Raw genomic sequence first — 26,295 nt, forward strand, 5'->3', positions numbered from 1 at the left:
CATTAGATCCAGAGAGGGGCAGCTGGACGTCAAGCTCCACCCATTACATCCAGAGAGGGGCAGCTGGACGTCAAGCTCCACCCATTAGATCCAAAGAGGGGCAGCTGGATGTCAAGCTCCACCCATTACATCCAGAGAGGGGCAGCTGGACGTCAAGCTCCACCCATTAGATCCAAAGAGGGGCAGCTGGATGTCAAGCTCCACCCATTATATCCAGAAAGGGGCAGCTGGACTGCTGTGCTTGAAGGGGGAGCTATTCAGGATATTGTATATTTATTAAACCTGTTGTCCTGGGGCATTTGCTGCAGAGTTTGAATTATTATTATTACTATAGGTACTGTCTTTATATTATATTTATAATAATATAATAATTCATTGCATTTCTATAGCGCTTTTCTCTGTACTCAAAGCGCTTTACAGAGAAGGGGGGAATCTCTTCAACCACCATTTATTTATTTAAATATCACAAAAAATAGTACACTTCACTTAGCAATAATGCATATGCATGACGTTTCATGTTAAATGCATCACACACTCTCAGAAAAAAAGGTACACGGTGGTACAAATAATGTTCCTCAAAGAACAGTTTTGTACCTTTTCAATAATAGTACCTTTAATGGTACAGGAAAGACCACTGATGATACTGTTTGGTACCTGTTAAGGTACAATTGAAATGAAGGTACATAATTGTTCTCACATCAAGGGTACAGTGATGGACCAAATTACTGTTTCATTCATGATTGGTTGCTGTGTTGAACATTTGGCATAGCAACAAGACACTGATTGGTCGAAATCGCTTCAGCCAGGAATTTTCCGAACTGACAGCGGGAAGCAGCAGGCTAACATTACACACTGCAGCGCGGTCGAGATTATTTTATCAAACTTGAAGAAGACGAATTTTAAAGGTGAGTTCTGATAATTTATGTATATATTTAGTTCACAAGTCTAAAATATAAATGTTTCAGCCACTTAACGTTAATTTAGCGAGTTAAATTAGCTTTGCTCCAAATGCTTTTTAGCCATTTGACTTGTAAGTTATAACGTTACACTTTAAAAAAAAAAATGCAATTATTGACTATTATTAAGTCATCACGTGTACAATATATGGCGTTTGTTCTCCATTATCCACTATAACGTTAACTGTTAAATGTTAACTTTGCTATTAGGCAACATGAAACTGATTGGCCAAGGTTGCAGCCGTTACTGCATTTTCAAATAGACCGGAGAGCGGGAACTTCGCGAAGCAGATTACGAGCACGGAGCACCACCACAAGCCATGGCTTCGCCCTCTTTGTCGTCAGAAGTACTTTAGTGGCTGGACTCGAATTATAAGACGAAGAGAAGAGGAAATTCAAAGGTGGGTTTTATGTTTATGTTTAACCAAATAAAATGTATAAAACGTTACAGCTACTCAACATGATAATAGCGAGTGTAAATAGCTTAACGTTAATTGTACGAATCCAGTCAGTGATAGCCGTCTGCAAATATATTTTAAAGCAAAATTGAGTTTCTGTGTCGTAAGTTTACATTTAAAACATTGTTGTAAATGAATGCTCAACCAGAGGTGCCATGCTGGTGTACTTTACATTAGTCCACAATACTGTATGCGGTTTTGGAACAAGGTGATTGAACGCCAACGAACAGTGCGCAGATAAAATAGTTGATCACTCGTTCTGTGTTTAAATGAATGCGATTACCTGATTCTGTCCTAAGTCATATAAAGTTACATGTCATATACTCATAGCTAATGTGTCTTTGATTTTTAGATGGGGTAAACCGTCACTGCTGGTCTCACTGATCACACATCTGAAAGTCTTCCTGCGTCCTCAGCTGTGAGGCAAGTATCAGTACAATGTGTTATTTGAGTTTCTTAATCTTATGATATTCTTTTTTCTGATGAGGTTGAATTTATATTTCTAAGACAAAATGTTTGCCATAATGACAGAGTGATGTCAATCTTGATAAAGCACAGTAACTGCACTTCAAATGAACTCTGAAAGATTTCTGTCACTTAACTGAAAGTATATTCACCTAAAACTCTGACACTCACAAAGTATGGTAGCATACAGGTACCAAATGTCAATATGAAATGTAACGTGCAAAATGGCAATGCAATGTGTAAAATGGCAATGTATTTCTGTATTTATATTTACATTTTCTATATGATATGTGCAACATCTGGAGCAAAAAAATATTCAAAATCAATAATATAATAATTTGCATTACTACACTAGCTTTAACATAAAATTAAAACATACATTTGAAAATGTTATCAGTTCAAAAATAAAAAATTAAATGTATTACAGAAATTAGATGTTTAAAATGTTCAAGCAAATATTATAGCAAAATTATAATTTAGGTTATTTTTCCTAGTTGCTTTTACACTCAAAGTTAAGGCACTTGATGCAATGATCGTCTCGGAATCCTTTTTTTTAAAATCCAGATTGAATTTTGCCACGTTCATCGCGGGTATTTAATAAAAATGCAATCATAAGTGTCTTAACTGTGAGTGTAAATGCAATTAAGAAAAATAGCATTTAAATTATCATTTTGCTACAATTTTACGTTGAACATGTTAAAGGGTTAGTTCACCCAAAAATGAAAATTCTTTCATCAATTACGAGCTTTCTGACCCCCCATAGACAGCTAAGCAACTACCACTTTGACGCTTTAAAAAGTTCCTAAAGTGATTGTAAAACTAATCCATATGAATTGAGTGTTTTAGTCTAAATTTTGTGCTTCCTTTATGATGAACAGGTTGAATTTAGGCTTTTGTTCTCACGTGTCAAGCATGTTCGGTTGAGCTTCTGAAATCTGTTCATAATATAAAGCGATCATGTCTCTTCAGAAAATGTGAACTACGGTAAACTGCTCGATTCAAATGGATTGGTCTTACAATCTCTTTATGAACTTTTTGAAGCATCAAAGTTTTAGTTGCATGGACTGTCAATGGGGGGACAGAAAGCTCTCAGATTTAATTAAAAAGATCTTCATTTGTGTTCCAAAGATGAACGAAAGTCTTACAGGTTTGGAACAACATGAGAGTGAATAATTAATGACATAGTTTTTTTAATTTTGGGTGAATTATGCCTTTAAACATCTCTAATCATTTTTGTAATATGTTTAAATTATATGTTAAAACAAGTGTAGGAGATGGCTAATTTAATTATATTATTGAATTTGAATTGTCACTTTGCCCCAAACATTGCACATATGGTATGGAAAATGTAAATTTAAATAAGAAATACATTGCCATTTTATATATTACATTGCCATTTTGCATATTACATTTCAAAATGTCTTTTGATACCTGTATGCTACCATAATAAAGAGATCGTAAAATAATTTGAATTGAGCAGTTTAGTCCAAGTTTTTCTGTAGAGATACGATCATTTTATATGATGAACAGATTTAATTTAGGCTTTTATTCACATATAAATATTCATCAATTCACACATCAGTTGAGGTAAACGGAAGCTCAAGCATGTTTGCTAGACGTGCGAAAACCGATGATGTTCATTCTCGTGTGTTTTGCAGCACGTTTGAGCTTCCGCAAGAACCATTGAGGTTTGTTCTCGCTTGTCAAAGCAACTGCGGTTGAGCTTCTGTTTGTTCAATGTTTAAATGTGAATAAAATCCTAAATTTAATCTGTTTATTATATAAAGCGGTAGTCTCTTCAGACATTTTTTACTAAACTTCTCAATTCAAATGGTTTCAAATGATTAGTTTAACATTTTAATTTTCTGGGTATTTTATATGAAGCTTTAAGTGAATAATTTAAAACTTTGTGGAAAATGTAAAAATGCAGAAAGTTTTTTTTTGTGTGTGTGAAAATTGTTTTCTTATCTGCATTTCAGTTATTCCAGAAAATGGACCGAATGCATGCTGTGGTTGATTTAAGGTGTTTCCAGGATTCCTTAAAGGTATAGTTCAGCAAAAAAAAAAAAAATTCTGTCATTAATTATACACCCTCATGTCATTCCGAACCTGTAAGACCATCGTTTATCTTCGTAACACAAATGAAAATATTTTTGATGAACTCCAAGAGCTTTCTGTTCCTCCATTGGTAGCCTACGCAACTAAAACATTAAAGCCCCAGAAAGGTAGTAAAGACACCATTAAACTAATCCAAGTGACTCCAGTGGTTTAACCTCAATTTTATGAAGCGATGTAAGCTTTGTTTTGCCCAAAAAAAACAAAAAACCCCCATAATTTACCTCTATATTTACAAAATAATATTATCTAAAGCACATTCACGGAACAACACCCGGTCTTGAGTCAACACAATTCGCATGCGTCGTAGTGCTCCCCCTACTAAATAAAGTGGTAAATTGTGTTTTTTGATAAAAACAAAGCACCTGCATCGCTTCATAAAATTGGTTAAACCACTGGAGTCACATGGATTACTTTAATGATGTCTTTCCTATCGTTCTGGGCCTTGAATGTGTTAGTTGCATTGCTCCCAATGGAAGGACAGAAAGCTCTCAGAATTTCATTAAAAATATCTTCATTTGTGTTCCGAAGATGAACAAAGGTCTTATAGGTGTGAAATGACATGAGGGTGAGTAATTAACAAAATAATTTTCATTTTTGGGTGAACTAACCCTTTAAAGGGATAGTTCGCCCAAAAATGATATTTAAGCCATGATTTACTCACCCTCAAGCCGTTCGAGATGCATTTGTCAATCTTTTTTCAGACGAACACATTTTCAGTTATTTTAGAAAATGTCTTAGATCTTTCAGTGTTTATAATGTGAAGCAATGGGGTCCAGCTGATTCAAGTCGGAAAATGTGCATGCATCCTTCACAAAAATAATCCATCCGGCTCCAGGGGGATAAACGAAGGCCTTCTGAGGGTAATCCGTGCGGTTTTGTCGTAAAAATATACATATTTAAAACTTTATAAACGAAAATAACTGGCTTCCGGTGGCGGTCGGCGCGTTCATGGAGATGAATGATGTCGTGACGTAGAGCGAACGTAGAGTTTTGTTTTGCTCTGCTCTCTGGCTGCGCTGTCACGTTCGTTCTACGTCACGACGCTTCCTGCACTACGTCCTACGTCATAAGCCAGCAACCATCTCCATGAACGCGCACCGACCGCCACCGGAAGCCAGTTATTTTCGTTTATAAAGTTTTAAATATGTATATTTTTACGACAAAACTGCACGGATTACCCTCAGAAGGCCTTCGTTTATCCCCCTGGAGCCGGATGGATTATTTTTGTGAAGGATGCATGCACAGTTTGCGACTTGAATCAGCTGGACCCCATTGCTTCACATTATAACCACTGAAAGATCTAAGACATTTTCTAAAATAACTGAAAATGTGTTTGTCTGAAAAAAGATTGACATATGCATCTCGAACGGCTTGAGTAAATCATGGCTTAAATATCATTTTTGGGCGAACTATCCCTTTAAGTAAAATTGTTGAGGTTGGCTAAGCTGAAATCCGTAATAGAAGCACATTACATGGATGCCAAACGAGATGTTGAAGGATTTGTAGTTCACCCAAAAAATGAAACAGTCAATGGGGCCCCATTGACTTCCATAGTATGAAAATAGTATGAAAAATATTCTATGGAAGTTAATGGGGCCCCATCAACTGTTTAATTTTCAATTCTTAAAATATCTTCTTTTTTGTTCAAGTAAACAGATTCGGAACAACTTGAGGGCGAGTAAATGACAGAATTTTCAGTTCTAGGTGAACTATCCCTTTAAGTCTAGAGGTCAAATTTGAGCTTGTCATTGGGAGTATAAATTTAATAAATTTACATCTGTCTTTACTAATATTGATTCTTCATTATGTTCAGGAAGAACCGGCTATCTCAACCCACTGTGCAAATCTTGGGAACTTCTTGACTGGACGGGTCTTCAGTGAGAGGAGAATCTTCAGCAGTGTAAAAATGGAGGGATCTGAAATTGCCGAGCAGTTCGGTTGGAGGATGGTGTTATAAAAAAGTTAAATAAATGCAAGGGTATTGTGTGAAAAGTAGGGAAAAAAAACAATTCTAGCTTTGTTGTAGATGAGAAAATATATTTTATGTACTGTAACATTTTAGTGTAATTGCATTTTAAATTCTTTCAAATCTTTTTAAAGAAGTGATATTCTGTTAATTTTGCTAAGTCTTTATTGTATTGTGAAGTCTTTGATGTATTTACACAAATAAATACTTTACTGTAAGTTGGAATGAAAGTATTCAAACGTTCATATGTATTTGATATGTATTTACAGAAATGATTAAATTGATGCCTTTTGGATTCAGTTGTTGAATGTGCATGTTATTCAATAGAAAAATAGCCTTTAATAGTTCTCGTAGGAACAAATTTGACACAGTTAAGGTACAAAGGGGCTTGTCACTGGGGTGGTACCTTAAAAGATCAAATTTGTACCTTTGATAAAGGTACAATATTGTACCAACAAGTTTTAATAAACAAAAGGTACATTTTGGTTGCCCATGGTACAAATCATGTCCTTTAAGGTACAAACTGGAATGGAACAAATTTGTTCCTCTATATTAAGGTACAATTTTGTACCAGTAAAAGGTACCGCCCCAGTGACAAGGGTTTGTACCTTCTTTGGTACAAAATTGTACCTTTTTTTCTGAGAGTGCGCAGAACAATTATTTGCTTCTCATATAATAAACCTGTGATGTCACCCCTTCTTGAATTCATTCAGCCTGGGAGACTTTTTCTTTTATTCAAACAAGTAATTTATGGATACACAGTTTTATGCAACCAGTTGTTCTCAGCAAAGCTAAAGTTAAGCAATATGGTAAATGTTAAGCATGTGCTTTTCAGTGGCAAACATGATTCATAAAAGTAGATAGCTATATTGTTACTTTTCACAGTATATAGTGAAACAATATCCACACTATTTATTGGGGAAATTGAACTCATGAATCCATTTTCCATGCAAGCACAACTGAATTGATCACACAAATATATGGCACATTGAAACAAAGGAATAGTATCTTTAAGCATAATTCGGAATATTTCAATATTATATTAATGCAATGGCAAGTCACACTGAAAAAAGTGGAAGGCATTCTTACCACTCTAAGAGAATCATAATTTGTATACAATTGTCTTAATTATAACTTTCAAATAGCATAATAACAGATAACTAATACTGTAATTATAATACAGATTAAGGTTTTAATACTTCATTTGGAAACTCCCACTGTTTCTGTTTTTATGGCTGAATATTCAGTTCTGTCCTCATCATCAGAGCTTGAACTGCTAAGACGGCTCCTCTGGTTATTTTTGGGTTCTTTAACATCAGGTTTGGCAGAACAAGACACAGTGGAGTAATTCACTTCATCTTCTTCACTGGTATCAGATTCCCAGTCTATATTGGTGAATGGAAGTCTTGAGGCACATGCAGAAGAAACATTCTCATAATCATGATTTTCTGATTGGGAATTCTAGGAAGAGGAAGAAATAGTAAAACAAAATGCTCTCAATATACACTATACAGTTGTATAAAAATTTGCTTCACACGCTTTTTGGTGTTTGCTTATTGTAAACAGCTGTTCGCTTGGTACATTTCAAGAAATAGAAGATACATATTTTGTTAATGCTCTTACGGCTTACCTTTGGCTGCTTATTTTTTGACACCATGGCATAGACTGCTGAACCTTCAGGTGCTCTAAAAACACCATCATATATTTTAAAATTGTATCATCTAAAACATTTTTAAGCTCATCTCATTATCAATTTAAAGATAAGTGTTATTGAATTTCTGGCAATTACTTCTGATTTTTATATTTGACATTTACCTTTTTGGCTCATTTTGTCCCTTGAAATCAAGAGTGACGTAGTTTAAGGTAGCTGAGTCATTATCTATATTTCCAGGTTTTTGTGGTTTTGGGGAACGTTTTCCCTGTAAGAACAAAAAGACATCTTTCTAAGCGTGAAAATGTCAGTTGTTTGTTATTTTGATGTTTCAATTACATCCTCTTGCATTTAAAAGAAAAAACACTCTCTAACCTGTTTAATTTGTGGCAGTTTAATGGCGGAATACACCGTGTGGATATTAGATTTCGGCCTTAAGAGGAAAAAAAGATTAATTCATTTTATGACAAAAAGTGGACACATTAAAGGGATAGATAGTTCTCCCAAAAATGAAAATTTGCTGTTCATTTACTCATCTTCAGGCAATCCAAGATGTATGTTCTTCAATAGAAATGCAAATAAGATTTTTAGCTGAAACCTTGGTCCTTGGTGATTCATACTGTATATTGCAAGTCAGACAAAAAAAGACACCTACATCTTGTATGGTCTGAGGGTGAGTAAAGTAACAGCAAATTTTCATTTTTGGGTGAACTATTCCTTTATTGTCTCCATCAGTTCTGCAGCTGTTACCTTGGATTGAGGTCATGTGTTCGTGTAGGATCTTGGGAATTGGGTGTTGGATGTGATTGATCAACCCTTCCATGAAATGGATCAGGAATCTCATCTATTGACAGATTCTCCCGGGTGTTATTTTGTGATCCCTGAGATTTAAAATATTCCAAACAGAACAGACTTTATCTCTTATTAAACAAACAGATACTATTTTGCATTTTTAAAACAATGCTTAATAAAGTGAGTTCAAGTAAGTAACCCAGTTACTGAAACAAATTTAAGTTAAATAACCAATAAAAGTAAGTTTGCCACTGTAGAAGAGCGTGACAGGAATACTGGGAAAAAACACAATGGATTATCTGCTCCACTTTGCGGATCTAATCTTGCCTTGATGATAGTCCTGCAAAATAATGAGCACAATTATTGGAAGATGATGACTGGAAGAAAGAAATAGACCTAAATAACTCTCAAACCAAAATCAACATCTAAAAGGACCACTAATATGAAGACAGACTAATAAATAGTGTAAGCTTATTTTAAGACTATTTTCTTCACTTAAGTAATTAAAAAAGAAGAAGAAATAAATAGGTACCTGCGTATCAGAAAGATGGCCACAGCAATGAGAATCAACAGAATGATTGGTAAGATTATCTGCCAGAGCACCTTAAGAGAGTAACCTAAAATGAGAGAGGTTTGGGGAGATGTCATGATCACATCATTTTCAAAACTAAACCCTGACCATGACTTAATCTAACCTCAAATTCAAAACCTAACCCGGTTAAAGTTTTAAAGGAGTCCAAAATATTGCAGCATTTCGCTTTAATCAGGCATTTAGGATTTGGAGAAAATGATCCTACTCCCTGAAGGATATCATTAAAATAACTGTCTTCAGTTATCACAACAATCTCTGTGACAACCCTATCTTTAGCCTACACTGTAAAATAAAAAGTGTCCAGGTCAGATTAATGCTTAGCCAATCAGAAGGCTTGTGAGGCATTTCTGCCAGACAATAATTTTGGGCATTCACAGTTATTATGGGAAGCAGAAGCTGAGAGTCTTGGAGCGCTTTAGAACATGCAAATTTTGAAAAAAAAAAAAACGGTATATATATATATATATATATATATATATATATATATATATATATAATTGCGATTTATTTTCTCACAGTTACGAGTATACATATCACAACTCTGACTTTTTTCTCACTATTTACATCTCACAGTTCTGGATTTTTTTCTCAGATTTTTTTTTTTCTCAGAACGTCTTCGCGGCGAGCAGAGACATTGCAATGACAGCAACCCTACAGCAAGAAACTAGGGCTGTGATATTTTAGTGCATTTCTTTCCTTCACAACAGTGCGCTTTCGTTCCTCACTAAAAGCCCAAACTTAATGTCTAAATCAGCTAGATCAGTGATTGTAGGAAAATACAGTCTACTGTTGCTAAACTGCAGGACGTGCTCGATAATAAAAACAGCTATTTAAAGCTGCATTAAGCCGCGAAAGAGATACTGTTCCCAAACGGCTTTCTGTGCACGCGCTCCAATACTGAGTGGATCATGGAGAAGGAAAGTGAACTTTGAGCCTAATATGCCTGCTGTCATCTGTGTCAATAATGTTAATCAAACAAGAAAAGACAAAGAGAAAATCACTCATTGCTTTTTATCATGATTCATCTATATTTAATGTATACAGTGAAGACTAGTGTTGTTTTACATTTAAGTACTTTCTGTTGATAAAGACTGTTCTGTTTTTAATTTTTGTTATTTATTTCACAAGTACAGTATGCTATATTTGATGAGCTCTAGTTGTTCCTAATCACCTGTTAGAGAGGGAATGGAATATGTTGCACATGTTGCTTGCCAATAAATAGAGTTGTCAATACTTGCTCATCTCTTATTTTTTTAATTCTTAAAATGCATTGTTGTTAAGAATAGTATTATTTCAGTGATCGGTATCGGTGATCGTATCGGTTAGTAGGCTACTGCTTCCAGTTATCAGTGATCAGCCTCAAAAATCCTGATAGGAGCACCCTTATATCACGCAATGCTGAGAAAAAAAGTTGCAATTACTTTTTATTATTATTATTCCATGGCAGAAACAAGCTTCCATATGAAAATCAACAAAGGAATATAAAGAAACTAAAAAAAAAAAAAAAAAAAAAAGCAGAAGCAAGACGAGGGGGTTTTCATCGCAAGAGGGAAATGAGCGCTTGACAGATTCAGAGCTTCCTTTTATTTATAACAGGTAAATAACTTTCTTGCTCACCATAGTTATGCTAAAGCGGGCGGCTGTTGTAGAAAAGTGTCTAAAGTCTGGCGGAAGAAGTTCTAGAGAATCTTTTATTTGATTTCGCTACTCTAGTCATTGGCATTTTATTATTTGATTTGTTTTATAAATGTATAATTTCATACTTACAGCAGACAGACAACTTGTTTTGGGATTGTGATGTTCCGATTCTATTGGCTGCTTTACAGTAATACGTTCCTGGGTTCTGAGGTAGAACAGTGAAGTTCTGCTTGTCTGACAGGACGGTGGCGTTGTCCTCCTCTCTGTACCATTTGTAGTCAGTGGCGGGAGGATACGCATCTGCACTGCAGGTCAGATAGACTGCAAGCTCACAATTACACTCAGCTGTCTTATTATGGACAATATTTGCGTATGGAGTATCTGTAGAAAAAAGTCAAACAGACAGTAATATTAATCCATTCAAGTAACTATCATGAAAAACTGCGAATTTATATCTGACTTTTTTCCTCAAAATTGTGTGATATAAACTTGCAATTGCATGTTAATAAGTCAAAATTGCGTCAGAAACTACTATTGGCAGTCAGAACTACTTGAAAAAAAGAATTGTGAGATATAAACTCGCAATTATGGGGGAAAAAGTCAGAATTGTGAGATATAAATTGCAAATGCAATAAGAAAAGGGTTTTTTTTCTCAGAATTGGAATTTACATCTTGCAATTTTGCCTTTTTTCTCACAGTTCTGACTTTTTCTTACAACTGTAAGTTTATATCTCACAATTCTGACTTTTTTCGCACATTTCTGACTTTTTTCCTCACAATTCTGACTTTATTTCTTGCAATTTTATGTCTTGTAATTCTGATTAAAAGAAGCCTGAATTGCGAGTTTACATCTCGCAATTGTGAGGAAAAAAATCATAACTGTGAGATAAATAGGTGCAATTATCTTTTTAATTTTATTTCTGTGGCGGAAACAAGCTTGCATATTCATTAGACTACTTAAACTAATCAAAAAACAATATTGTATCTTTTAGAAAAGTCAAAGAGGCATTTTTTGCTTCTAAAAGCTTATGTGTGTCAAATAACTAGGAAAAAGTACTCACACTTCACCCTGATGTCTACTGATTGGGATCTTGTTGTTCCAATGTAATTATTCGCAATACAGACGAACTGACCAGAGTCAGAGATAGTCAGAGAACGAAAGTGTAGTTTCTGTTCATGTCCAACTGTCTTTAATTGTCCATTGAATTTTTTCATCCACTCAAATGAGGACACAGCAGGTTTAGAACGAGCGTCACATGTAAGAGTCAGCTCACTCCCAAACGTCTGTTCTCCTTCAGAACTTACAGTCACATTTTTAGGTGCATCTACAAACACGTGATTAGAAGATGAAGTCCAAATTATGTTAGTTAAAGTAATGCTCAAAGTCTTATTGATTGATTTGGTGGCTTCAAAGTAAATTAAAGCATCTAATGTTCCTCAAGTCCTTGAAATATCTAAAATACTTGTAGATATTTTAATTGATTATACTTACACAACACAGTTAGGTCTTGGTCAATTTCTAGTCCTCCCTCTGAATTGTTTGCTTTGCACTTGTACCTCCCTGCATGTGACTCAGTTACGTTCAAGTATATAGTTAACTTGTTCTCAGATTCAGTGATGTTCCCTCGATTGCTTTGAATATTTCTGATATCCTGAGGTCCTGTCACGGTGAGCGTTGACATAGGAAAGCTTTGAACCGTGCAGATAATTGGAAATACTTCAAACTCTTTCAATTCACTCTTCATAATCAAACTGAGGTTATATGGAGGATCTGCAGAGTTTATGGAGACGTGAAAAGACACAATGATTTGGATGTGTGATGTGTTAGATTATTCACTTTGACTTTAGATTTTAGAACAAAACAGACTTACAAAGCACATCAACATTAAAGGTGTTTGAACTTGATCCAATGGCGTTGGTAACTTTACATGTGTACTGCCCTGCATCCTTAATGGTCACATTGTTAATGTTTAACTCTCCAGTTTGAACTGAAGACTGGAAAGAAGACAGTCCATGTATCTTTTTCCAAGTGTACTGTTCTGGCTCAGGGTTGGCATCACCTGAGCATTTCAAAGTCAGTCTGGAGTGCACTTTTACAGAGTGTTCGCCTTGTATTGTGACGTTTCGTGGTAAATCTGTTTAAAAACATGCTTTAGAAAGCTTAACATTGCACACTGTAAAATACATGCAGGCTTTGGTAGAAATATATAATTATTATTAATTTATGTGAAGACACTCAGCATCTCACATACTTTCGGTAATTAAAAAAACACATTAGTTCATTTTGCCAAAAAATTTACAAATGTTGAAATACTACAACAAGGGATTAATCACAGCTTCATTAGGTAACACTAATGTGGGTTTCATATTACTAATGTATTATTTAAGCATGTTTTTAAGTAAAATGAAAATGGCAATACTTACACTTTACAGATACTGGGATTTCATTTGACTTCTCTTTTTTTATACCATTACCAGCCTGGCAGTAGTAAGATCCTCTATCGTCTGCTGTAACACTGCTGATGTTTAATGTATCGCTAGTTTGTTGTAGCATATTGTTGTTATTGTGCCATATAAACTCTGTGACTAGTGGGTTACTTTTATCAACTGAACACTTAAGAATCAGTTCGTCTCCCTCTTTGAGATCTTCAACACTGACCAGAGGTTTCACTGTGACACCTTTTGGACCATCTGAAGGCACAGGAAATGCATTTTGATTACAAGATTGCAAGTGATTTGAGCAGATTATTATTTGGGGTTGGTTTTTCTTCATCTGTTTACATAAAACACAAAACTCACATTTCACATCAATTGTAATGTTATTTGATTCCATTGCTCCATGCTTGTTTTTAGCTTCACAATAATATTCTCCACTGTCTTCTGGTTTCACATTATTTAGTATCAAGTCAGACATTTGAGACACTTCTATTTTCTCCTTTTTGAACCATGAGAAGGAGACATTAGGGTGACCTCTGCTGTCGCATGAGAGAGTGACAGAATCTCCTTCCTTCACATTCTTAGAGCTCACTTGTGCAGTTGTCTCTTTAGGTCCATCTGGAGAAGAAAAAGAGATGAAGTGGATGGCAGTAAATTTACAGTGTTTGTTTACAGACACATGATGTAGACACTCACATTCGACAGACAGAGTGATGTTTCTGATCTGGAAGCTGTCCAGAGCTTGGGCTGGACGACAAGACAGAATTCTTTCGTCATCCTTCCATGTCACATTGAGTTTTAGTTTGGTGACCTTTCTGCCCTCTTCTTCTTCATTCTCTATTAGTACATCAGTTAATGAGGAGGACAGCCATTCTTCCTTTTGACCTGATGTTTCGACAAGCCACTCCGGATATGTGAAGCAGGAACCAATCGTGGAACAGTTAACAGTAAATTCTTCTGACTCCTTGAGTGAATTCTTTAGCTCTGATGGTCCAACCTTTACCTTACAAGGGTTGTCTGAAATAAGTAGAATATGGAATGAAAACAAGTGATCCAGAACCTTTACATTTTCTCCAACAAAGAAATCTATATTATCAAAGGGTTAGTTCACCAAAAATAATAATAATAATAATTTGTTTACCATCATGTTTTTCAAAACCTGTTTTTTATTTCTCTCAGTAGAACAAATAAAGAGCTCCAAAGATGACAAAAATCAAAGACTCAGGCACAATATTCTTCTAAAGTCATACAGTTGGTTTGTGTACTGAAATTTAAGTCATGAATCACTGATAATCTCCTCTTATGTAGATTAAAAAATTGGATTATTCACATGTACTGTACTGTGCTGTACTGGCTTTGTACTGTACAGTGTTTGGCATCAGCTAACAGAACATTCTCAGAACTTTGGTTAACATTTTGGCGAGGTTCTTTCAAAGTTAAGAACAAATGTTCTTCCATTAACATTAACTGAACGTTCATTGAAAGTTATATGGTCTTTGATAATGTTCTCAAAACGTTAGCACAAAAACATTATTTATACATTGTTCGTGGAACTTTTTTTCCAGAAACGGATTAGTTGGACATTTGTCATTTTTTAAAAATGTTACTAAAAATGTTTAGAGAACGTTAAGTCCCATTCCCATAATGTTTGTAAAATGATTTAAAAAAATTAATAATAATAATGTTGCCTTAACTTTTGCATAGTCAAGAAAAAAATTATAATTTTTAAACATTGAAAAATCTGGACATTAGGAACATTTAGAGAGCATGCAGAAATAACATTTTCAAAACTGAATGGGAATGTTAGCAAAACAATCTTAAAACATATCTTTGCTAACTGGGATCTACATGTAGACTAACAATAGTGTCAGGGTCGTATGGATTAAGTTTTGTATCACTAACTGTTTGTCATTTTTGGAGCCCTTAGTCACATTCAGTTTCATTGTCTAAAAAGCAGCATGAACTTGCTGATAAACGTCTGTTTTATGTTTCACGGAATACGGATAGACATGAGGATAAGTAAATGATTATCTTTTTTATGCAAGAAAACAACCTTTAAGGAAACAACAAATTGGTCTGATTCAGTAAATCACTGCTCACCTGTAACTTTGAGACTCACATTTTTACTCATGTACTTATTTCCTGAACCAATGAATCTAAAGCCGTACTTCCCACTGTCTGTTTTTTGTAGATCGGTGATTCTTAAATTACATTGTATCCTGTCGTTTATTTTCGATGTTGGTGTTTCATTAGTGATGTATTCCACCCTGTTGGAGTAACCCGGTGACTGGGGACGTTCTTTTCTGTTACTGTATAAAATAGTCCCATTAAACGTTTGTGATTTCTTATCATAATCTGGATCTTTAAACCACAGTAGTGCCAAATTATCCTCTTTCTTTAAGTAATCACAGGAGATGGTCACACTTGACCCTTCCACTTTTGTTTCTGTTACTTCAGCCACTTGTATTAGAATTTCCGATGATCCAGTGAAGGAGCTTGTAAGAATAACTGCAGGAAAAACAGCATCAGTAACACTTATGTATACCGAAAAATTAGGTCAATCGTTTTACAAAAATCAACATATTCAGTATATAATCCAGACAATACACACCAAATAGAAGCAGAAGAATCCCTTCAGGAACCATCATTCATTCAGCTGCTAATTAAATAAATAAATGTATATTGTTATGTTGAGCACCAGTGTCTTCATAGCAAACTCTGACAGGACATTTGCTGCTTGTCGTTGTGTGTGGGTGAATATGTATGTTTTGGTGGTCACAGCTGTGAATGAGTCAGACGGTTTCTCCTTTCTTTTTCACACCATAATTCCTGCATTTACATTCACCCTGCATTTACAATAACAAATAAATCGGACCTACTACTCCAAGTTAAATAATTTATTGCTGTAATAATTGACAAATATTATTCCCTACGCAAGACATCAAACATGTTCACACTCAAATTACTCGATCACATGCCAAAAGGTTTTGTTTGAAGAAGCACAGTGCTTGTCTTGCATGAGCTTTTCAGTTTAACAGATTGTGTAATTTGACAACTAAATGTGTTTTACTACGATAAAAAAAATAACGAAAGCCAATGAAAATTATCTTACCTTCAAATTGAATGAGTTGTTCTCAGTGGGCAGCTTAACAACGTTCAAACCGAGAAACAAAAGGAGAACTTCAACCATGTGTACTTCTAACTTGTTATATTTGCATACATAAACATTCAGACATAAAAGAAAAAGGCAAAAAGAACATATTCTTGGTAGAGATAAAGAGATATGTTAATTCTGTCATCTGAGCGTGAAGTTCACTTCCTGTGGCAGTGGTTAGTTCTGTGTCGAAACTATTCAGAAAATAAAACCTCTGTAATGTACGTATATAATGTGCTGCTAGATTAGCAGACTAAAAGTGCAGCATGGAAAAGTAAACATGAGAATCATATATATATATATATATATATATATATATACACACACACTGTAAACCAGCATCATTTATTGAATGTCCAAACCAAATCTAACAGTTCAGTGTTCAAGGAGGCCTATATTTTATTTTTAAAATATAGATTTATAGTGTTGTTCATTAACTATGTTTTCATCCACCTATTGCTATGCAAATTTTCAGATAAAAAAATAAAATAAAATAAAAAACACTGGACGGAAACATCAAGATCAATTTTCAATTGAGCGAAACAATTTTTATCCGATGCGCATGTGCATAAACATGCGCATAAACTATGATGGAAACACATTTACTAAATAAATCCCTTGACGCACAACAAAAAAAACTCACGTAACTTTCCCTCAACAGAGGATGTGATTGGACAACTGGACTAACCAGCGGGCCAATTTCATTGCACAGCATCTCAAATGTTGGTTTGATCATTCTGAAATGTCTAAGCCAAAGTCTGTCATCAAAATGATTTGGTATAATGACCTCCCAGAAGAGTCTCACTTGATTGTGTTCCCAAATACCAAGCATCCAAATAAAAAAAGTGACAGCATTTATTGTGTTTCATCTGCACACTCAGACACAAGTCATTTATGATATACAAAGTATTTTTTTATTACAGATGTGTTGCCTCAATTTCCCAGGAAGTAACAATTTTGTTCTCTTGAACACATGGGGTGGAAATGCTGCTTTATTAACAAATGTTTTATGCGATATTCCAATTTTGCATAAATTAAGTTAAATTAGCAACTTTGGATGGAAACATAGCTACTGCCAAGTAGACATTAAAGAATGCACTTTATCCCATTGAAAACTGGTACAAAGAAAATGTGCTTACACTTTAAAATGAGGTTTCATTTGTTAACATTAATGAACTACGTTATTTAACATGAATTAATTAAACATTTCTACATAATTTATTAAATTTAGTTAATTCCAACATTTACTAGTACATTGTTAAAAGGCTAATTTTGTATTAGTTAATGCAGTGTGAACTAACATAATTTTTTTTTAACTAACATAATAAATATGTAAGTGTCATATAGTGCTGTGTTATACCCCGGATAACAAAGGCTCATCAGTTGAAGTCTGAAGTCGGTTTTTCCTCATGAACATTTTTCGCTTGGTGAGCTAATAAAATATTAAAACTCAAATCTAGGTAACTTAACACTCACCAAGCTGCAAAAGTGAGAGTCTGGGGAATATGGCGCCGTAGACGTATATGATGCAGATTTCTTTGGACTTTACTCCTTTAGAATGCTTAGTTAAAGGTACACTATGTAACTTGTTTTGTTCAAAATTAACCAAATTTTAATAATGAGTGAGTACATCATAAATCCATCTTCCAAACTGTGTTACCCTGATACAATATATTGGCTTTTTGGGATGTATACCTTTACATGCACATGAACTTGACACCCATTCTTAATCCATAGGGTTTAATATGGAGTTGGCCCACCATTTTCAGATATAATTTATCCCAAAGATGTTCTATTGGGTTGAGGTCAGGGGCCTGTTTCATAAAGATAGACTTTGACTATGGCTTAGATATAGTAGACAGTCAGACTTCAGATAGATATCTAAATCATAAGACTCTTAAGACTCTGACTATCTTAAGTAGGACTACACTGCAATGCATTCTGGGTAAAATAAGACACTTTTCAAAACAAAAAACATGGCGGATGGAGTAAGTGCATTCAACCGCTCAGTGCAGTTTACCCCAGCGGAAAATATGTGTTTGTTGGAGTATAACAGTTACAAGGACATTTTACTTTGGAAATTTAGTGGAGAATGTAGTAACAAGAAGAAATGTTTAAATTATGAGCCATTTTCCCTTTTCTTTTGGCTGTTTGTAATGTAACTGATTGTTACTGCTGGTTGCCAAGGTAACAGAGTCTTAGACCTAAGTTAGCCTGGGGTTAAGGCGTCTAATTTTGTGAAACAATCTACTGTAACTTGCATTAGACTAGTCTATGAGCACATTTCAGACTTGTCTAACACTATAGACCGGTCTAAAATAGCTTTGTGAAACCGGCCCCAGGACTCTGTGCAGGCCAGTCAAGTTCCTCCACACCAAACTCGCTCATCCATGTCTTTATGGACCTGTGCACTGGTGCGCAGTCATGTTGGAACAGGAAGGGGAAATTCACAAACTGTTCCCACAATGTTGGGAGCATGAAGTTGTCCCAAAATATCTTGGTGTGCTGAAGCATTAAGAGTTCCTTTCTCTGGAACTAAGGGGCCAAGCCCAACCCCTGGAAAACAACCCCACAGAACACTCCAGAGAACACGTCTCCACTGCTCTAGAGTCCAGTGGCGGCGTGCTTTACACCATTGCACCCGACCCTTTGCATTGCACTTGGTGATGTAAGGCTTGGATGCAGCTGCTCGGCCATGGAAACCCATTCCATGAAGCTCTCTACGCACTGTTCTTGAGTTAATCTGAAGGCCACACAAAGTTTGGAGGTCTGTAGCTATTGACTCTGCAGAAAATGTGGTGACTTCTGCGCACTGTGAGCCTCAACATGCGCTGACCCCGCTCTGTGATTTTAAGTGGCCTATCACTTCATGGCTGAGTTGCTGTTGTTCGCAATTGCTTCCACTTTTTTATAATACCACTAACAGTTGACTGTGGAATATTTAGTAGTGAGGAAATTTCACAAATGGACTTATTCCACAGGTGGCAACCTATCACGGTACCACGCTTGAATTCACAGAGCTTCTGAGAGAGATACATTCTTTCACAAATGTTTGTAGAAGCGTCTGCATGCATAGGTGCTTGATTTTATACAACTGTGGCCATGGAAGTGATAGGAACACCTCAATTCAATGATTTGGAGGGGTGTCCCAATACTTTTGGCAATATAGTGTATAAGTGTTTATAGTTGAGGGAAATTGCAATCATTTGTCATTAATCCGTGCATTTCTTGTCATGTCTGTAAACAGAGAAAGTACCACACAAAACTGAATTCTACCTGGCAGTCAAAGCGGCATAATAAAAATTAAAAAAAGATTTTTTTTTTTTTTAAGTCTTTTAAATAACAAGCCATATAATTGGATAGATCAGCCCTCTTTAACTATGTGTGGAGATTTTGCTATGTTTTGTTGTAGAAAAATTTATATTTTACTTTTTTTCATTAACTTTCTTAGACATTGTTTTAAGCATTGTTTCTCTTCTGGAATTTATGTATGTTTGTACACCTGACGTAAACAAGACACACACAGTAAGACAAATGGTTAAGAACCTTTAACTCTTTAGGTATGGAAGATAATTTAGCCAAGGGGGGGTTAGAGGGGTCATTCTATTCTAAATGTGATGTGGATGTGGCCATGCTGGGTGAGTGGAAAACTACAGAGGAAAGACCTTGAAGAAGGAGTATAAGAAGGGAATTTTCTGGCCTGGGTGTCAGGTCTTGCTCACGTCACGGGGTAGCTGCTGTGATTTTGTGACTAAGCCTCTTGCAAGAGAATAAATATCTTTTAAAATACAATTTGATTATTGGTGTCTCTTATGCAGTAATGATGATTGTTTAATTATTGATTTTGCCACAACAGTTTCTTAATAACAAAATAATACAGATTAGATCTGTTATTGATCATACTGATCATTTTTCCATGGATGAATTTGGAAGTTGTCCACATAAAATGGAAATGTTCAGGACAGTAAATAAAGAGAATCTTCTGCAAATGATCTCTCAGCTAAATTCATCTTCCAGCTATATTGACCCTATACCAACAGTATTTTTTAAAAGAGGTTTTGCACTGTTTGATAGACTATGTCTTTGATAGTTAATTGTTCCCTGGAGACTCAATAACTAGACTAATTTCTAACATATCATTTTTTAGTAGGATTTTAGAAAGTTGTGTTGCAACCGCTAAATCAATGTATAGAAATATCAGTCAGGTTTCAGATAAGGTCATAATACGGAAACAACATTACTAAAGGTAGTAAATGATCTGAGATTAAATACAGATAAAGGTAATGCATCGGTTTTAATCCTCTTGGATCTAAGTGCAGCATTCGACACGGTTGGTCATTGTATTCTGCTAAACAGACTGAAGGTCTCTCTGGTAATGTTTTAAATTATTTCAAAACGTACATTACAGAAATGAACTTTTTAGTTTATATAGGTGACTGTATATCAAAGACACATGAAATATTACATGGTGTTCCAGAAGGATCAATTCTTGGGCCCGTTTTATTTTCATTATACATGCTCCCTTTGGACAGCATAATTCAGAAATATGACATGAATCATGAATATAAATTATCATTTACATGCTGATGATACAATTGTGTGATACACTGTTGTATTAGAGAGGTTGTCTGACTGTCTGTCCAGCATTGTAAAGTGGATGAATTTTGCTAAGAAACTCATTCATGTTTTTATCTTCTCTCATCTTGATTATTGTAATGCTATATACACTGGCTGAATACGATCGATACAAAATGCAGCAGCCAGAATACTAATGAAATTAAAAAGGAGAGAACATATTATATCGGTTTTAATGGAATTACATTGGTTACCAGTTCAAATGATTTTCATATAAGGTTCTTTTATTTGTTTATAAAACACTGCATAATCTTAGCCTGGTAATACCAAACTCTGCTACTTCGCTTTGCTTCGTAGACAGAGTCTGGCATGGCATAATTGAAAAGCGTTTTCTTTCTCGCAGGGGGCGCTTGTCTGAAGTTTAAAATCATTGGTTACCCGTAAGCCAATCACATAACGTTTGGTTATGGCGTGTGTTATGCGCATGCTCAGCCGCATCTAACTTCCACTGTAAACACATGTATGATGCGAAAACAAAACCATCGAGTGAAATACCGGAGTGAACATGGCTGTGAACAACTTTTGCAGATTATGTGAAGTAAATCTACGCATCCACGGTACATTCAGTGTCTATGTCGTCACGGCTCTCAGCCCGCCCTCTGTTCGTTGATTGGCCGGCTGTTTTCAGGCCGGAGGAAAACCGAAAGCTATTACGCTGTCTCAGACTGAGTACAGAAGCGAAATGAAATTGAGCGGAAGTACGAAGTCTGACGTAGTCAGGCTAGCATAATCTGGCACCTTTATACATTTCAGACTGTCTGCCGAGATACGTTCCAAATTGTAGATTAAAATCCTCTAGCGCTAATCTTCTGGCACATTATACAGTAAATCATAAACGATCTGGTGGTACTTCTTTTATCCACTATGCTCCAAAAATGTGGAATTGTCTACCAAATGAAGTGAAAGAGGCTACTAGCATTCATATTTTTAGTTTATACATATCTTTTTAAAGTTGCTTATCAGTATAAAAATATGGTGTGAAATTGTGTACAAGTCTGTTTTATGTTTTTATTTTACCTTCTGATTCTCTTCAGGGTTTTTTTCTTTTATCTATACTATTTTATATTAATATTGAGGTGAAACTATATTGCCAATTCCTTTATTTTACATTGTGAACCTTTTATAGTTTTCGAATATTTTAACATTGACATTGTGAATTTGTATTCCCATTATTTGTTTTTATGCTTGTAAAACAATTTGAGTTGCATTGCACATATGAAAAGTGCTATACAAATAAATGTTTCCTCTTCTTCTTCTTATTATTATTATTATTCATCACAAAAATGTGGACTCGGAGGAAGATTGAGAGGGCTTAGGGTTCAATTTGGAACAGGTTTGATTTATATAAATAAATCCTTTAGTGATATAGGCTTGCCAAATGCATGCGAGTCTTGAAATGATGTTGACCACTGGTTGATAACAATGACAGTCTATAAATGAATAACGCCTACTACCATGGTCAGTTTGGCCAGAATATCAGTTATAAAAAATAACAGCGTTTGACCGTATTAGACTAGCAATCGTTGTTGACAACTGTTGTAACGTCATTCAATTAAAAAAATCAGTTGTCCCATTAGTAAAAACAACAGCATAAAATATGGCGCTTACATGCTCAGATGACATCTTTTTTGGATTCCATGTATTCACCGGTGCTGCAAACCAAATTCATCCATAAAGACACGCAAAGCCGAAACACAACCAAGACAATGCTGTTCTGCAAAATGCATGCATTTTATTTTTCAATCATTAGAGGGCCAAAAGTTAAATAGTGTACCTTTTAATGGATTGTCTAATTTGTTTAGCCTGAAGTGCTATATTGTTGAAATACTCAAGCATTTTTCTATTCTTTAAGTTAATTTTTGACTTGATAAGCTTAAACGAGGAAATAAAAAAACTTTAGTCACTGGCAATGGATGCTAACAATGCTAAGATGAGTGGTACAACTGAAAAACAAACTAAAGGACCACTCATATCCTCCAGAATTTAATAAGCCAAGGTAAGTGGTAAAGAACAACTTGTAAGAGAAATGGATTTCAGCGGGTAATTTCCACGTGTCCCCTCCACAAAACTAAATTCAAAAGGTTATCTCTCATTACATAAGCATCAAAAGAACATAATCACAGTCCTAAACGAGAGAATAGACTCCCTTGAAGAAATGATCAAAAACAAATTCAAACAACATTGAAGAGCTGAAATCATCACATTTATGTCAATGAAGAATTGTAGACTTACAGAAGTGCAAAGGCGAATTAACAGCCAAAGTTGCCGAACAGGCAGGTGCTATTACTCGTTCGGAAAGCAGAATCGCTGAAGAGCGGCACTACAAATTAAGGTGGTGACTAAATGTTCCAGAAACAGAAAATAAGAATTTTAAGGTCAAAGTGACGGAAATATGATAAGGAGTGGTGTCTGAACTTGTGGAAAAACTGATTGATGCAGAGGATGTAGCTCGAAGATTAGGAAAGCCGGTGTCCTGTTGCCTGAGGGCCATTATTATTTTGTTTGTGCTTCACTGGGTAAGAGATTATCTGGGAGGTTGCAAAAACAATGATTTCCTCAAAGAATGCAAACTCTGCTTTGGATAAGAACTGACAAAAGAATCATTGGTGGTGACCTTAATTAGGGGCCAAGCACTGAAAGTGCATAGACACCTATTGAAATCGTTGCCATTCTTTATTATTATTCTTCCGCTTTGGAATTCTATGGCAGCCAATAGTAGTCTCGGTCCGGATCAAAGTGAACAAAGTTTTGGTTCATTTCTAGTGTGAAAGCATTTTCTGTATGGTTCGGACTTTCAGACCATTTACAGGAAGTTCCGGTGGTTCTCGCAGGATTGCTTGCAGTCTTTTCCTCCTTTCCTGCTGGTGACGATAAAATGTTCGCACAACGAGGGCGTTCATTTGGTGAATTTGAACTTGCCTCGAGTATAGTTGGTGCTGCAGGGAGTAATGCCGTTATAATTACAGTATAGTGGCAACGATATGCATCTGTTCATTCATTCTTGTCAAAGTTACCCGCCGATTGACAACACGCTGACGTCAGACGCACGTCTGTTTACAAACCAATCAATGTCAAGATGCAGTCCACATAGATGATGACGACAGGACACAAGTATGTCATGTAAAGTTCTTTAGTGTGCTCGCATAATTGCAATGTGAAACCAAACCAAAACTTACCGAATGTATAAAATGTATCAAAACATGAACTTTGGTTCGGACTTTCAGGTGTGAAAACGCCCTTAGTCTCATACAGGCAGAGGTGTGAAAGGTTCGTCGATTGACAACAATAAAGCATGAAAAGACCAGTTCTCCTCACCAGACATTGGTCATAGATTGCAAATGGGTGTTTACAGGGCAATAAAATATTTTAGCATCTTATCAGCCTTCTCTAAAAAACTCCCCTGACATAGTCTTACAATAGGCTTCGTAAAACACAATTATGGCCCAGGCCATTTTGCTACAAGGTTTGTTATTTTCAGTAAAGCATCACAGACTATCTGGGCATTAATTGAATGAAAATTCTTCCTGTTGACCTATAGTTCTTCATCATCAGATGGGACCTAAAAAGATAAATGTTGAGAGTAAGTTAAAAAGAAATGTTGTTAATATAACCAATTCATGTATTGCATATTATTTATGTATAGTATGTCCCATCCACTGCACCCAATACATTTGGAAATTATGCCATCTCGAAGAATTTCTGTTTAACAAGGATTTGTTCTGCCACTATTGATGGAAACTTGAAGTTCTTTACCATTCTGCTGAGAGCCCTTGACACGCTGAAAACAATTCTGCACACAATGGATTGACTAATTCCCACAGTTTTACTTAAAACTGCTTGGAATAATCTGGAAGCAAAGAAACATAGCGCAATCATTATCTGAAGTATCACGGGAAGGGGAGAGGACCTTTTTTGTTTTCCGCAGCAAATTATCACTCGGAATATGTGCCAGATACATTACTGAGATTCTTGGCAGCCTATAAAGTCTAAGCAGTGCATGATCAGGAAGGGTGAGAGAATCTTCTCGATTTCTAAGAGGCCTTTCTGGCTCTCTCTCCCTATTGGCAACGCACAGTATTTCCATCTGGAACACAAACATCTAATTATGCTAGATCAAATAGGATGTTAGTTTATATAAGTAAAATATTTCAGTAGTTACACAGTTTTATATGTTATAAGTTTTATAATTTTGTAAGGTTTAATATTTGAAAAAAGCAATAATTTCATTAAGAATCGTACCTTATGGGGATCTACGACTAGTTGGCAGTTACCCTTAACTTTAAGAAGTTATTTAAGATGATTTTTAAGAACATTCTTTTCAAGAATTAAAATTTCTTAAGTTCTGTCTTAAGAACAATCTTAAGATAAGAACATTAAAAAGATAAGAACATTCTTAAACGGATAGTTCACCCAAAAATGAAAATTAGCACATGATTTACTCACCCTCAAGCCATCCTAGGTATATGACATTCTTCTTTCAGAAGTCGTAAGTCGACTTGTGTCGATATGAATAAAACACGTCTGCAAATATATTTGAATGGATTGTTATTGCTGATTATTCCATATAATTGTCTATTCCATAGACACCATTGTGTATTTTACAAACTATAAATGTATTGCTTTGCTATAAATTTTATGTATTTAAATGTCTGAACCCTAAAATAAACATTATGTGGTTAAAAACACTGAATAGTTGTGATATGACAAGCGCTGAACGCGTCCATCTGTGCATTCGCTCCTTAGTGGTCAGCTGCTGCAGAGCTTGCCAAAATCGAAATTGCTGATGAGATGAAGAGGAAAATATCTAGTAGAAAATGAGAATGTTACGTTCTCATTTTCGTTACGCTACATCATATGGAAAAATAAACCACACAAAATCAAAAAGAAGGTCCTAAGAAATAATATTAATGATGGAGGTCTTGGGAGTTTTTGTTTTTACCATATTCTACCATGTTTTAAAAAGATTCAGTTAACAAACAGACTCTTGTGTGGAATATATTTCACAGTTTTATTTAATTATTTAAATTGGAAGTATTGAATTTTTGTTACAGTGCCCTTGCTCAACCAGTAAATTAATGACATTAAATTAGCAAAATTTCACCAACAAGCCTTACTATCATAGTTACTGATTTACCATTTTAACACAACTTTTTACCTCACCGTGGTTATATTTGGAATAATCAAATTGTTTTTCATGTAAGCAAATTTTCATGTAGCTACAATTTCATGTAAGCTGTTTTGGCATGAATAAAGGCATTTTAAAAAAAAAAAGGCTGCAAAAGTGAAACAATTACTAACTACAACCACAAGTGGTCACCCTTATCTCCATTTTTTATCAGAGCTCACAGTAAGAGCAGACCACAGAAATAGAGGGTAGAATGGCAGTGAGCATAAATCAGGGTCCCAAAAGCATGCAGGACATTGATTGTTACTC

General features: G+C 35.3%; 1 protein-coding gene and 1 long non-coding RNA gene across 6 annotated transcripts; one reads left to right on the forward strand and one right to left on the reverse strand.

Annotated features, from left to right (window-relative positions):
- Positions 1–548: 548 nt before the first annotated feature.
- On the forward strand, positions 549–4,056 carry LOC311090546. Its single transcript, XR_014607902.1, has 4 exons — positions 549–905; positions 1,167–1,357; positions 1,767–1,837; positions 3,859–4,056. It is a non-coding gene; the product is annotated as an uncharacterized lncRNA (long non-coding RNA).
- Positions 4,057–6,659: 2,603 nt separating this feature from the next.
- LOC311090544 (B-cell receptor CD22) lies at positions 6,660–23,197 on the reverse strand. Of its 5 annotated transcripts, XM_084125872.1 has the most exons (18): positions 23,094–23,197; positions 16,185–16,217; positions 15,684–15,731; positions 15,173–15,580; positions 13,769–14,089; positions 13,436–13,690; positions 13,061–13,327; positions 12,508–12,771; positions 12,129–12,407; positions 11,698–11,961; positions 10,766–11,017; positions 8,939–9,023; positions 8,638–8,746; positions 8,365–8,495; positions 7,990–8,047; positions 7,779–7,882; positions 7,594–7,648; positions 6,660–7,424 (listed from the first exon to the last, which is right to left on the reverse strand). In XM_084125872.1, exons 3-18 carry the CDS (start codon positions 15,718–15,720, stop codon positions 7,164–7,166), a joined length of 3,150 nt encoding a protein of 1,049 aa, XP_083981998.1. In that variant the 5' UTR covers positions 15,721–15,731; positions 16,185–16,217; positions 23,094–23,197; the 3' UTR covers positions 6,660–7,163. The 5 variants fall into 5 exon arrangements, 4 of the variants coding, with proteins under 4 accessions (XP_083981998.1, XP_083981999.1, XP_083981996.1 ...); XR_014607901.1 differs by lacking the exon at positions 23,094–23,197 and having other exon boundaries at positions 7,779–7,902; positions 16,185–16,390; XM_084125873.1 differs by lacking the exon at positions 23,094–23,197 and having other exon boundaries at positions 8,734–8,746; positions 16,185–16,390.
- Between the last annotated feature and the right edge of the window lie 3,098 nt (positions 23,198–26,295).

Source organism: Abramis brama (genome assembly GCF_963993115.1).
Source record: "Abramis brama genome assembly, chromosome: 10".
NCBI lineage: Eukaryota > Metazoa > Chordata > Actinopteri > Cypriniformes > Leuciscidae > Abramis > Abramis brama.